The sequence below is a fragment of the Cryptomeria japonica genome, chromosome 9 (genome assembly GCF_030272615.1).
Source record: "Cryptomeria japonica chromosome 9, Sugi_1.0, whole genome shotgun sequence".
NCBI lineage: Eukaryota > Viridiplantae > Streptophyta > Pinopsida > Cupressales > Cupressaceae > Cryptomeria > Cryptomeria japonica.
In genome coordinates, this window is record NC_081413.1 from 4,278,765 (window position 1) to 4,294,449 (window position 15,685).

Here is a 15,685-nt window from a genome sequence, read left to right on the forward strand (position 1 = left end):
ACTTGTTGAGTCAAATCCTTGATAAGTTGTAACATGTTTCCTTGAGTCATCCCTATGTTTGGATCGATGGGTGTCCAGGGGGAATATAGTTTTTGTATTGTTGTTCGTAGTTATGTTGCTAATTGGGGATATGGTAAGTTTTTTTGTGGTTTTGGTATTGATGGTTATGAGTGTGACCGGAATTATGAACTTGACCATGGCTATGACCATACTTGTGATTGGTATTATGAGCTTAATTATGTCCTTGACTACCCATATTAAGGTTATTGACATGTTGTTGACCTTGGCCTTGTTGATTATGTGCTTATGTCATTTGAATGGGGATGACTGGCGTTTGCGAAAGGGACGAGGGTGACTCAAGTATGGGGATGGCTCCAAATCCTTGTCCACTATGACTAGCATCACTAAGTTATGTTCTTTTACTTGTGACACATCAAAATCAATGGGTAGTTTGGCACTGTGTTGCACAACCATTACAAAATAATGATGTATATCCCAGTTTAGTATTGCATTGAGCATTTGGTTGAAATAATGATCATTCATATAGTCTTGGATTTCCTCTTGGGAGGGTTATTCATCATCATTGTAATTATATGTGGGCACATGATTCCTAAAGGGTACTTGATTGAAAATGTCATCCTGGTCTGAGTCCATTTGTTGAGATTGTTGAATCAGTCTTTTTAGTTTTTGAGCTCTAGTTTCAACCATACAAAAAAGGTTTGACCAAGGGAACAATGTGGAAAAGGATAATGATGACTAAAATCAAGACTCAAATGAGATGATAACTAAGACTATGACTAGGATGAAGAAAAGTCAAAAAGGTTGTCCTTAGGATCCTAAAATTGTATTCCAATGATGACAAAATTTGATTAAGACTATGATATATAGCCACAAATTGATGACTTAATATGAATATAAATTTATAGGAGATGATTGATTCCAAGCTAAGGTGATCCAACACAAGGAACTAAAATGGTCTCCTACTCAAGGAACTAAAATGGTCTCCTACTCAAGAATATAAATTTCTAGGAGATGTAAGATTGAAGGACAAGGACTAATTTTGACTTGGGAAAATTAATTGGACAAGATATATAATATGATCAAAAAAATGAAAAGGAGACTCTATGGGTGACTTAAATGGAATGAAGAACTGAGATGGACTGAAACTAATTAGTCCAAAACTCTATGGACTTGGATAAAGTGATTGAATGACTCAAAACCTCTTGAATTTTGACTAGGGACAAAACATAGGAACAGAGGTCGGATATGCAATAAGAAGCTACAAAAGTGCAATAAAAAGCCGCAAAAATGTAGCTTCCTCAAGCAAAAATATAGCAAAAAGTGATATAAATGCAAAAGGCTAGAAAACAACATTAATATTCATTTAGATTTCATTTATGTTAATAATAATTAAATTTTACTTTTGTAGTTGAAATTCTTTAATTAAATTCATCATTTTAAGATTTTTATTATAAGTTTTTTTAGAAAAAAAATATTAAAGTGATAAATATTATTCCTTCACTGTGCTTTAGAACAAATTTTAATGGTGTGTGCATTCGAAACACCTTCTCTTATATAATATTGAGATAATAAAAAAATCATATATTCTAAATATTTAAAAATAAAAAAATTAAATAAAAATACTCATAAAAGCCTTCACCTATTTAACATTTATAGGTGAACAAGAGTGGCTTGAATTAGGTTAATCTAGAGTATATTGTCTACAAGCTCCGCAAGCCCAAAAGTAATGCAATTCATCATTTCCCTCATATTAATAATCATTAGTGTATTGTCTACTCAAAAACTTTCTTAATGGAGAAAAAAAGAAAGAGAGTTCAAAAAAAATCTTGAAGATTTGAATTATGTCTAAAGTGATGGATATAATTCAGAACAATCACCATAATATAATGACTATTCATTGATATCTATTCTAATTGGATTAAAAACTATATAAATCAAGTTTCATAAACTAAAAAATAAAAAATCTATAATATGAATAATTAATTAGATGTATTAATTTTTCACAATCTATAATTATTCTTGATATTGTTTCTAATTTTGATTATGTGTAATTTTCAAATTACATACTGATGCTCTACAAAATGGAAGGATTAGAAAAACCTGTTTGATAGCTAAACAGACAAAAGAAAGCACAAGAAATAAGAGTTAGTCATTAGTGTTAGCAAATCAAAGATTAAATACTATCCTAAGCAAGCATATCAAGAAAGACACTACTAAACAAATAGAAAGCTTAATGAATCTACAAAATGTAACTAAACATCTCCATATGCTCTCTACCATGTTGGTAGCTTCTCCTTCCTTGTTTCTCTCCTCTCCAAGTTCCAAATAATTGTAGCTCTCAGTAGCTTTTTGCACTATGGATGTCTTATGGAGGTTCAAGATTGAATATGATTTAATATTATGCAATGCAAGTGTAAACAAAAGCTAATATTAGATGATATGGAATGAAAATAATTTATTTTAATCCAAAATAATAATATATTGATGATTTATGCTAAATGGTCTCTCTAAAAATGACTATAATGTAAATGCATACAAGTTTTCAGGATCTGGATTATGAAGAAATGGGCTTTATTTATAGGAAAAATGGAGCAATGGATGGTTGAGATTGAGTAATCTTAGCAAGGGTCGGGATTGAAAGGTTTGAGATCCATGTGAGGACTTTCAACCCAATCCCAGGATGACAAGTGTCAACATGAGATGGGTTGAGAGGGGAGGGAAGAAGCATTAAATGCTTGACATGACGTGAGAGTTAACTTGGGAGGTAAGGTTAATGTTGAGTTGAATGGATAAATTCTTTATTCAAGGCATAATATTTTTATCCAATTGATAAACTCTTGTGCAAGAGTTAGTGAGGATAACCATGGTCAAAGCAATAAATGCTTGAGGAGACACATGGGTTACATGAGGGTTGAGTTAGGGGTCAAAGTCTCTACCCATGGGTGCAAGTGGATTTAACCATAAATGGTTATGTAAGAGCCTTTAATGGTTTAGAAGACTTTAGAGGTTAACCATTTGAAGACTTAAAGCCTTAAATTTTTTTCAAAGACTGTGGAGTCTTTGAGAAGTGACTCCAAGTTGCTTAGGAATGTGACGATATTTAGGGGATGGATTAGACTAATTAGGAAGGGGTTAGAAGAGTCTAGAAGGGGATTTAGGATTACAAGTGGGTTTGGTGGGTGAGGGAAAATAGAATTTTTATTAAAATAAAATTCGTTTAATTCAATAAATAGGTGCAACTTGCATTTTTAGGAGAATGCAAGTGGGGGGGATTTTAATGATTTAAATAAATATTTTATTTAATTTATTTAAAAGAGGAAAGGGGGATTTAAATGAAATAAATAAGATTTATTCATTTAATTGATTGTGAATTTAGTTTAATGAATTAATTAAAATAAATTGAATAATTTATTTAATTAATAGGAGAATGTTTGAAGATGAATTAAATAAATGTTAATTTAATTAAATGATGGCTAGTGGATTTTCAATCAAATAAATATCAAATATTCGTTTAATTAAACTGGACAGATTTATGTGACTACACATACAATCAAAATTAGAAAGAATAATTAATTGTTATCGCTCTTTATTATTCAAATAAAAATATCTTTTATATAATCTTTAGAATATCAATATTCATCATTACAAAAATATTAGAAACATAGAAAGAAAAAATTGAAATATAACCTTGTAACTTTTTTCTTCATAACAATCTAATCTCTCAGTTCTAAAAGATTTCCACAATCCATCATATAATCAAGAGAGCATTTCTGGATTCGATTGTGTGAAAGATTTTGCATCTAATCTCTTACGTTGAACCAATTTGCATACAAAGGATTTTTGACTCTTTTGTTCAAAGGATTGGGAGGAGTTTAGGTTCCTACATGAATTATAGGTTCCTTCACAACCATAATGTCTCCAAAATTTTAATTTATTTATTACTAAGGTAAAATAATCAATCTAAATTTTTATCATATCATTCATATTGAATTATTGTTTTTTAATTAATCATTTTTTTTGGAAGGATTAACGAGGGGCTCAATACAAGCCTTAAGGAATTGATTGGGAAATATTTACAACATATTTGAAGAATTATATTTTTTTATATTTATCAAATTTATAGAGAACTTTACACTTTTGTCTATGCAACATACAAGATGCACCTTTGATTGTGACTATTAATTAATTAAAAATTAAAATACAATGAATTTTATATTTTTGAGTAATTATTTATCATGGTCAAAGGTGCATCCTATATGTTGCATAAACGTTTATGAACTTTACGTGCATTATAAGAAAGAGAAGATAATAAAAAATTAAACAAAATTTATTTCTAGAAAAAAAATAATAATATGACAATTTTCTTTATATGCAAGTAAAACTAGAAAAGAGCATATTGTCTGACAACAAAAAATCTTACAATTAGCTTCTCCTTGAGCTCTTCATGTCATTATGTGGCCTTTTAAAGAGAGTTCGTGTAATAAAATTCTTTTTAAAGTGATCTAAAATTTCAAGTGTTATAGTCATATTTCTCTAGTTTAGATTCATTGTCTTATGCCTACATCATCATGATTGAGATTCAATATTATCATCATCTATTAATAATGTGTTAAACCTTGTATGTCCAAACTAGAACATAGATATATTGTGGCATTGGTATTGGAATAAATTGTGCAATGGGTAGAATTTGTTGTAAGGAAGTGTTTAACCATAGTTTTTATAACCAATGCAACATCTCAAGGAAACCCCCCTTAGTCTTGTAGAGGCAAAAGAGGAGGTCTACCCCACCTCAACAATTGGTCTTAAGTCATCTAGCCTGAATTTAGGTTTGTTGTAATCTTCCTAAGTTTAACACCCCTAGTTGTTGGGAGGTTGTCAAACCTTAAATTTTTTGGGTCTATAGCTCATATCACCAACACAATCAACTCATAATTGGGAATCTAAAATTCATATGCATTGAAAAAAGAAGAGTTATAGGAACACTTCATCATGGAGCACTAAAACAAACCTAATCTACCTCAATTTCATCAAGGATACGTGCATAGTTGAGTTTATCGTCTTCAATCTTTTTCTATGATATTAAAGTTGGTCTAATAAAAGGGCTTAACCTAGGAGAACAAGATCCTTACAAAATGATTATATTTCTCCAAGGCATTTTTAATATTATTGGTCCTTACATGTCAGCAAGTAATAGCGATAGGAGAAAAACAAGTTGTAGGAGTACAAAAATGGCAAGTTCAATCCCACAAATTCTGAAGCACTAGCATGCATGAAGACAGTTTTGCAAAGGATGAGATCTATCATACACAACACAAATTCAATCTACACAAAATTTTGAACCTGACTCAATTTCTAAATAAGAAATACATCAAAATAATTGCTTTCTTAACATAAACAATCAAATTCTAAACATCAAACTATTATTCTTATCATAATTATTCATTACTAAATACTTATCCTTTTCCATTTAATTTTTAAAATATTTTTTATTATATTTAGCCATTCCTATATATATATATAGGAATTAATCTAAATTAATTTATACTTCTTTGTATACATTCATTTAATTAACCTAAAATAAGTGAAGCGAAATTTTTCCTCTACGACCATAATATCAGCATTGAAAAAGGCGAAAGCAGTCCGTACGCATGGTGGTGTTTGTATATCGAACATTTCAGAGGGGATCTTCAGCGAGAATCTTTATAAATATGGTTTTATTATTTTGAATATATTGTCCTTTTGTATGGACTTTCATCGACAAACCAAAAGAGCATCAAAATGATAATATTAAACTAATTATATCCTAGCCGACCATTATTATTATATTATTTGTTAATAATAATAATAATAATGGTGTAGACAACAAAAGAGCCGGCTGGGGAATACATCTCTACGTTTAGTTTTCACATTGAGAGGGAATTTAGGTATTTAATATTTATATCGGAATTTCCAACTAACTTATGTGATAATATTATAATAATTTATTATTTACAATTAGTTAGACTAGGTAGAAATTTATTTATTATTTATTATTTATTATTTACAATTAGTTAGTCTAGGTAGAAATTTATTTATTATTTATTATTTACAAATAGTTAGCCTAGGTAGAAATTTATGTAGCATGTTGTTATTTCATTAAATAAATTTGTTTGATCTTACAACACCTGACCCTACGATTGATTTTTCTTTTAGATATCATCAATTTTCTTATTTTAGTTTTAGATTGGATTTTAAATTTCATATTAATGGATCTCTTTATGCTATTTAGTGATAGTTACTCTTCTTTGTATCAAAATGTATGAATGGTGTTTCCTCATACAATATCATGTTTTCTTATTGTGTGATGCATATATATTTTAAAAACTTAACTAGGATGAGCTTTATAATGATTTCACATTTACATTCTTTTATTTGTGTGTACATGTTACATTATTTTTTTATGTATAATGATTTATTCTTCATAATCTCATGATATCTTCCTACATATATTTATTCATTATATCATTATGTATGGCCTAGAGCATTGCCCCCTCTTGTACTACACTGACTTATCTTTCTAGTGATGATTCCTTACAAATATTTATAAGACCATCCATGGAGTTTAGTGACACCACACTTTTTTACGCTCCTCCCTCTTCACTTGATGTTCATAATATCTTTGACTCTATATCTAAACCACTTATTTTCAACCACACAACCTACAAGATGTGTTGTTCAGTCCATGAATTCATCCCTTTTCCCTCTTCTAGTGTATGGTACACCTAATTAACTCATAAGTCTAACCCTCGTGATATTATGGCAACACTTACTTTAGAGGGTAATCATTTAGTTGGGCATAATTATCAAATAATATCTAGGAGAGAAAAAGGCTATAATAAATTAGTCAATGTTATCATTTGTTGATCTATTATTACCTCTACCTAAATTGGTAGCAATAGCATGTAAAAAGTTTGATTTAATTTATCAACTTAACAACATTCAAGTAATGATTTCTAGTTTGGACCTCTTTTAACAACATCAATTTTAAATATTATTTAGGAACATCAATTATTATTATCAAATATGAAGAGCATATCATTAGAATGAATTTGGTAAATATTGGTATAGGTTTGAATATTTAAAAATAAGAATTTTGAGATAATATCAATGTCAATAATGATAAATTTATAAAAAATTATCCTATGTTGCCTCTCCTTATTCACCTTCAATGCCTTTTATATCGTAAGTTTGAAGTTTTTGAGATTTCTATATTGCATATTTGACCTGCACCAATTCACATTCCCCCTATTCAATCACCTCTTTCAATCAAATCATATGCAGATGTCTTTTTACATTCTTTCTTCTATTTCATGGGTTGATAATTCCCTTACAATGCAGCCTCTATCTTTTCCTACTCCCATGCAGTCTTTCTCTTGGTTGATTCCATTGCTAATGCTCCGTCTGTCATTTAATCATTGTTTCACTTCTTTCCTTGATGCATTTTCCTCCCTTCACATGGCATAGAAATTGAATGGACTTTGCACTTGCGAATATCATTTGTTTGAATATTTTCAAAAGTGTGGTCAATTTTTTCAAGCACTGACTAGGAACTACTTAACTCACACACACTAAGATTATACTTCTAGGCTTAAAAGTGTTAAATACTTAGAGTTGACTGACATTTTCTAGGCTTAATATGTTGCTTAATGTATATTGTCACACTAAGAATACACTTGTAGACTTAAAAGTGTTAAACACTAAGAGTTGACCAACATCCTCTAAACTAAATGTAGACTAAATATATTGCTTAGTGTGTGTGGTTTAAGATTGGCCCACTTAGTGCCTTGTTTATGCTTCCCTATTTTGTATACATATCAACCAGAGCATTACCTCCTTCTGCTACGCTTTGATGGATGTCCATACTCTATTTCAAGGTTCTCATTTTGGCTAATGTTAGAGAGATGTTGGCAACATTGCGGAGTTTGGTTATGCAATCATTGCATTTCATGAAATGTTATCTCTTTGAGGCATTTGTAACAATTAAGGTACATTGTGTAAAAAAAAAAATTTAAGTTGCTAGATGCCCATGCTCGTTCACTAAAATTTTTATTATAAGTTGATGGATGTTCGTGCTCCTGTTTAACAGACCAACCACTAGAGTGTATGGACTAGAGCTAGATTTTAACTTGCTTATCACGAGCAATAGAACAAAAAGATGTCAAACAAAACCAAAGTAGCAATTAAACCATTGATGCAATCCTAGTTTTTGAGAGAAGAGACATTCAACTTAAAAGACATATCCTTAGAGAGGTGGGTGGGATTGGAGATGGGAAGGTGGTTAGAAAGAGTGATTAGGAGATCTAAAGAAATAAGGCAACCATTATGAGGTAAAATTGGGCAATTAGGAGAGATATAGAAATAGTTCAGATAGCTCACATTCCTCAAGAAACCTTCATGACAACTGTTCCAATTGAGCCAACAAAGCATATGGATGTTAGCTTTATCAAGAATGGGATCATGAATTCTAAGGGTGTTTTGGGTTAAGGTGCAAAATTCAAATTTAGAGTGGGATAGGTGAGAAGTTATTTTAACTACAATCAAATGGGTGTTCAATCATGTTAAAATCATCCCCCAAGATTCAATGAGCATTACGAAGGTGTAGATGAAGCCATTCCCATAATAATATTCTCTCAATGGGAGAATTAGGAGCATAGATGGAACATAATCCAATAAGATTATCATTAATGTTAACTTAGCCCAAACACAATGATTATTGGGATTAATTCAAGTAGGCACAACCTTGTTAGCTAACCCTAAATCCATTTTCTTTTTAGTCAAAGTAACACAACTATCTACTAATATAATTAGAGTAGGGTAGTGCTCAAATTGGAGGGAATTGGAATAAAATCTCGAGATTGAAATATTAGGGATTCAAGTTGGGGTCCCATGTGAGATGCTTCAAGAACTATTTTGAAGGATTGGGGGATCTCATGAAGCAAAAAAAAAGAATGTTGCAAGATTAATTAGAATCTTTCCTTCAATAATAGCAATCTCTACATTTTAGTTTGAAGATTTAAGTGGGTGTATTTGGGGTGGGGCTAGCAATTGCCCAACTAGCTCAAACTTTTTTTTCAACCACTTGTCAATCATATGAAGATTTTAAATTCCTACTAATTAATTTTTTATTATTTTATATTTATTTAATTTGTTGAATAGAATATACAAAATTATAAAACTCATGAGACCACCAGCCCCAATAAATTTAGGAACTTCAAATTTTTTTATATTAGACAAGTCAATGAAATTAAATTACAAGAATGAATCTATAGAACATAACTAAACTATATAGAATAACTAAACCACTCAAAATCGAGTCACAAGAGCAACACATAAGACAAAATTGCATAGACTATATAACAATTTTACAATTTTATAACTCTACCCATAACTTTAAAATTACAAAAACCCTTAAACTACAATACAAAATTCAATACACCATCCACTTTAAAATATTCCAAAAACAAATTCAACAAACATCCATTCAATAATTTATTTATTTCCCCCTAACCTCAATAAGACCGCCCCCTAAGTTCAAAACAAGGGCCGATTTGATAGCCAAACCAATCAAGTTTAGCTGCACTACGATACATCGTTGGTCCGTCCTCAACTTTTCTCTTGTCACGCAGACGCAGACCTGAATTTTATCCTCATCTCCACCCTTCAACGGTATAATTCACTTTGTGATAATTCCATACGCTTTGGCTACAATGGCTTCCGATTTGGTCCCTTCAAGCGGCTACTCCATAGCCACCGGAACCTATTACAGTAAAAGAGATCCCATCACTCTTCCTCCGCCGCATCGGCACTTAGATCTCACCACATATGTCTTCTCCCACCAACACAACACAGAAACAGCCTTCATTGACGCTCAATCCGGTGCGCAGCTCTCCTACAGAACACTACGCCACAACGTCAGAGCCCTGGCCACGGGTCTGCAGCGCCTGGGGATTCGAAAGCGCGACGTGGTGCTCGTTATCTTGCCCAACACCATAGACGTCCCTTGCATATACTTGGCCATAGTCTCCATCGGAGCCATTATAACCACCGCCAATCCACTCAACACAGAGGCCGAGATACGAAAGCAGGTCGCGGATTCGAATCCCGTCCTCGCCTTCGCAGCCCCAGAACTCGCTCACAAGGCCCGTGCGGCCCAATTGCCTGTCATTCTAACACAGAAAACAAGCCCAATCGCAAATGACTCTGAATATGTAGCTACGCTAAATGAGCTCTTTCAGTCTAATGTCGATGACTTCCGGTCAATTGATATTCAACAGGAGGACACCGCCACGCTTTTGTACTCGTCGGGGACAACAGGGAAGAACAAAGGAGTTGTTTCCACTCACAGAAATCACATTGCTATGGTGACGGGGTTTATACAGAGGAGTGATCCAGAAAAGGATATTGCTTTGTGCATTGTGCCATTGTTTCATGTCTATGGATTTTTCTACGCAGTTAGTGCCATTGCCAAGGGTTCGACTCTCATTTTGATGGCCAAATTTGAGTTTGCGCAGATGCTGGCAAACGTGGAGCGCTACAGAATGAATACTCTGGCTATTGCTCCGCCGATTTTTGTGGCCTTGACTAAATCGCCGCTTGTTGCGAAGTATGATTTGTCGTCGCTCAAACGCATAAGCTGTGGCGGAGCCTCGCTGGGAAAGGAGTCTATTGACGAGCTCATTGCATTGTTCCCCGATATGGAGATATCACAGGTAACCCAATTTCAGTCTCTTTATGTTTAGCTTAAGTGCATAAATTTATGTTTGATTTAAGAGCGTAAAAAAAAGACCAGATGGGCTGCCAGGCATAGCATGTACATCTGCGTATTTAAATGCATGTTTGAGGCTGATGAGCTTATGCGCATGAAGATTTTTCATAATTTCAAGGATTAACTGCATAAAATCATTGTTATTTGAGTCATTCCTTATAATTGATGCACACAACTTCTGTTGCTGCAAGTCAGATACTCCGTTCTACTAGTTAATGTGTAAAAACACAATCGATATTAGATTTTGAAAGTGATTCCATGCACACATATCGCATCAATTTCAAACAAGAATGTCAATTATGTAAATTTAGCTTTCTATATTTCGCCATCAATTGAGGCATGATCATTTCTTTAACAATGTTCAACACACCTTCAACAAGGTCCAACGCACCTCTATTCTAAATTGTAAAATAGTAAAGGTTAAATTACACTACATGTAACTACATAGTGTCACATTTGAGACATCAATAAATGTAGTCAACACAACAATCTAGGTTATTCCACCTAGATTGTGTTATGTTGGGTCATCTACCTACACATTATACACCCACATACAAATAGTTCAACACCACAATTGTCAAGAGATGAGAAGTTACACTTAGAAATTGTTCCCCTTTGATAAGGAAATGGTTTGACTTAGCATTATAGTATATAATTAAAAAAGGTACATTGATAAGGAAGTGGTTTGACTTAGCATTATAGCATGTAATATAAATGTACATTGATAAGGAAATCATTATAGCATGTAATTTATAAATGTATATAATTGTAGCATTAGTAAAAGATAAATATAGATGTAGGTAGATAGTGACACCAAATTAGAAAATAACAATCATATATCTTTAATAACAATATATCTTTATCAAGAGTATGGCATGCAAATGCAAACAAAGTAAATAAAATAGATTTACTATTTTAGTTCTATTCTCTAAGCTTTTGTACTATCCCACTTTGACACATTCACTTGACTTCATCTAAATCTTCAACTAAAGCATTGTCCACTAGAATTCAACTTGGGTCATAGATCAACTAATGGACCGCCAATAGTTTGACTTGCTTAAAAGTAATATTTGAAGAACATATTTAATCCAATGACTTGCTTAAAAATTATATTTGGATATAGTGAACTAGTACACACAATTTGATAGTCTCGTCTACTTTACTTTGTTGTGCTTAAATGATTGCAACTTTTGAGTCATCTCCTTTTTCATTTGGAGTTCAATAGATTCAAAGAATGCATCATGATAAAATATCTCATCATCATCGACACACACAAAAGAAGTCAAGTTTTCAATAATGGAAGCATATGAGTGGTCCATCAATATGGAAGTATTATGTCTATGGTTGTGCCTAATAAAAATAGGGACCTTTGAAGCTTCTTTGACATTCAACTTTAAGAAGTAATGGATAAAAATTCAAAATGAAATAATAAATTTAAAATGAATTCATTTTTATTTTTTTTAAATGAAAGAAAAAAAACTCAAAGATAAATTCTAAGTAGTATAAAATAAATTGAAATTCATCAAAATATATGAAAATCAAAATATTTAAATAAAAATTTTATTATTAATTTAAATCTAATCTAACAATCAATTAATAAACAAAATTAGATCAAAAATAATAAAATTAAGATTAATAAATTAAAAAGATATAATAAATCATAAAAACTCATTGATATAAATCAAACCCCTTTATCAATATTAAGCAATGAATACAAAGACTGAGATGTAATAATGCTTTAATGCTTTTGTAAGTGATAAATAACCTAACTATCTAGGTATTGATGTATTTAGAGTAGGATAATGCTCAAATCAGAGGGAAATCGACTAAAAGTTTGAGCTTGGGCTCTCTATTATTATCTTGATTGATGCAAAACATTGTTTAAAAGAATCTCTAATCTGTCTAATTAAAAAACATTTGTATTATTCACTATTGTGGAAACCAGAATTCATTAGGAATAAGTTCAAAATAAGAGCCGACTTGATAGCCAAACAAACCAAGTTTAGCTGTCTGCAATACATTGGTACCTAGTGTAAGACGAACGAGGCCGTCCTCAACTTATCTGTTGGTACGCTGACGTAGACGTAAATTTCATCGCTCATCTCCGCCATTCAACAATATCGTTCACTCCGGGATATTCTACACGCGTTGGGCACAATAATGGCTTCCGATTTAGTACCTTCAAGCGGCTACTCCAGAGCTACCGGAACCTATTACAGTAAAAGAGATCCCGTCCCTCTTCCTCTACCAAATCAGCACTTAGATCTCACCACTTATGTCTTCTCCCACAAACACAACACAGAAACAGCCTTCATTGATGCTGAATCCGGTGCGCAGCTCTCCTACAGAGCACTACGCCACAACATCAGAGCCCTGGCCACGGGCCTGCAGCGGCTGGGGATTCGAAAGCGCGACGTGGTGCTCGTTATTTCGCCCAACACCATACATGTCCCCTGCATATACTTGGCCATAGTCTCCATCGGAGCCATTGTAACCACCGCCAATCCACTCAACACAGAGGCCGAGATACGAAGGCAGGTCGCGGATTCGAATCCCGTCCTGGCCTTCGCAGCTCCAGAATCCGCTCACAAGGCCCGTGCGGCCCAACTGCCTGTCGTTCTCACACAGAAAACGAACCCAATCGCAAATGATTCTGGATATGTGGCTACGCTTCACGAGCTCTTTCAGTCCGATGTCGATGACTTCCAGTCAGTCGACATACAACAGGAGGACAACGCCACGTTTCTGTACTCGTCAGGGACAACAGGGAAGAATAAAGGAGTGATTGCCACTCATAGAAATCACATTGCTATGGTGGCGGGGATTCTACAGAGGACTGAACCAGAAAAGAATGTCGTTTTGTGCATTGTGCCATTGTTTCATGTCTATGGATTTTTCTACTCGATTTGTACCGTTGCCAGGGGTACAACTCTGGTTTTGATGGCCAAATTTGACTTTGCCCAGATGCTTGCTAACGTCGAGCGCTACAGAATAATTAGTCTGGCTGTTGCTCCGCCGATTTTTGTGGCCTTAACGAAATCGCCGATTGTTGCGAAATAGGATTTGTCGTCGCTTAAACGCGTCGGCTCGGGCGGAGCTCCGCTGGGAAAGGAGACTATTGACGAGTTCATGATATTGTTCCCTAATATTGAAGTTTCACAGGTAACCCAATTTCCGCCTCTCTTTACATTTAAGAGCATAAATTTAAAGCTTAAGAAAAAGAGCAGATGGGCTACCGTATATAGTGGGTACATCTTTCAATTAGATGCATGTTTGAGGCTAATAATGATGCACTTATGCGCAAGAAGATTTTTCATAATTTCAGGGATTAAATGCATAAAATATTTGAATTCTTGATACTTTAAGTCATTCATTTAATAATCGATGCAGACAATCTCTGTCTCTGAAATTTAGATGCTCTGTTCTAATGATTAATGGGTTAAAAAAAAAAACAGCCTTTGATAGAACCAGCCAAGATCTTTTCAAGGCTGAAAACTACTCCTAAGTGGAACCAACCATTCAAAACCAAAATATTGATAGAAAAACAAAACATACGAATCGGAAAAATCAGGTAGTCCCTCCATGAGACAGTTGCCCTAATTATTATCCATTAACAGAGACTACTTGTGGTAATTGCATTCATATAGGTTACCTGACAGGATACTTTACCGGACCATTGAGAGTGAAATTTTTATCTGTGTTGAAATTATTGAGGAGTCATCACAAATAATTAATCATAGCTCATCGTTCATGCAGTTAAAAGTTTTAGCAAGAGTCAGTCCGCTTTAAAGCTTCATAAAGTATTGAATCACGTACTGCACATTCAATGATTGGCTTCCTCTTACTGGAGCTAAAAGGTTTTTGTACCTTAAGTTCAACGAACAGCTGTATACATGTTTACACATCTGTATTATTTCAGTGATGAAACAAGCTCTAGAAGAGCACGGAAAAAGAACAGTTGTCTGCATCTGTTCAATACCCTGAACTTTTGAGCCGACTTAATTTAATCTCTTTAATGGAGATTGTTATATGTAGTCCTAAATCTGTGAAACCGCTACCTATCAAAAATTAAAAAACAAACCCGAATATCATGCCTCCGTATGCTATAATAAATGTCGGGAAGCAAAAGGACAATCGAATGTCCAAAAGTGCTCGGGAAGGTATCATAAGTGTTGCATCCTATTTTTACGCCGAAGGCGTTCCCTACATGAGATGAACAAGGTGATCTTTAAAATCTATGGCTGAAAGTTAGCCAAAACGAATGCAAGACCATTGGAGATGTTTCCACCGTTGATTATTATTTTCCCTATTTCGCCGTCTGCGTACGGTGTCGGTGCATGAAAGGACTGCCTTCCTTCCTTTCACACCTTTCACGACTATTTAACCGTTAGCTATGATTTCCGCCGGTCGTTTTTCCCTTCCGTTTGACTGTTTTCTCCCGTCTCCATTTTCCTGCTGCCATTTCCCATCCACCATAATGCTGTTGCCATTTCCCGTTCGCCATAATTCTTTTTGTAAATCGTATCTGTTCTTTTTTCTGCGACTTCATACTTTATCTGTTTATACACTCCCATAGTACCGCTAGGTGCAGGAAATTAAAGTTTTGAGGACACGTTCCCAGGCGCCCTCTACTCCCAACAATCTCTTGCAGTTATTTCCTTCCAAATATTAATGCCCCTTTTACCTATAAAAGCTTACATAATATAAAATAGATTTTTTTTTTAAAAACAATTAGAATATGAAGATCATTAGATGTATTTTAATAATAATGTTAGATCCTTTTTATTATAAAATTATTAGTTTTTACAAATTAAATTTTTTATATAATTTGAATTATTTATTAAACTAATTCATTTAAAA

The 15,685-nt window shown here is 33.4% G+C and overlaps 2 protein-coding genes across 2 annotated transcripts; both read left to right on the forward strand.

Annotated features, from left to right (window-relative positions):
- Positions 1 to 9,767: 9,767 nt before the first annotated feature.
- On the forward strand, positions 9,768 to 10,799 carry LOC131050661 (probable CoA ligase CCL5). Its single transcript, XM_057984869.2, has one exon. The coding sequence runs from the start codon at positions 9,768 to 9,770 to the stop codon at positions 10,797 to 10,799; it is 1,032 nt and encodes a 343-aa protein (XP_057840852.2).
- A 2,186-nt stretch (positions 10,800 to 12,985) lies between these two features.
- Positions 12,986 to 13,885, forward strand: LOC131858108 (probable CoA ligase CCL5). The gene has a single exon (XM_059211101.1). The coding sequence runs from the start codon at positions 12,986 to 12,988 to the stop codon at positions 13,883 to 13,885; it is 900 nt and encodes a 299-aa protein (XP_059067084.1).
- Positions 13,886 to 15,685: the final 1,800 nt, after the last annotated feature.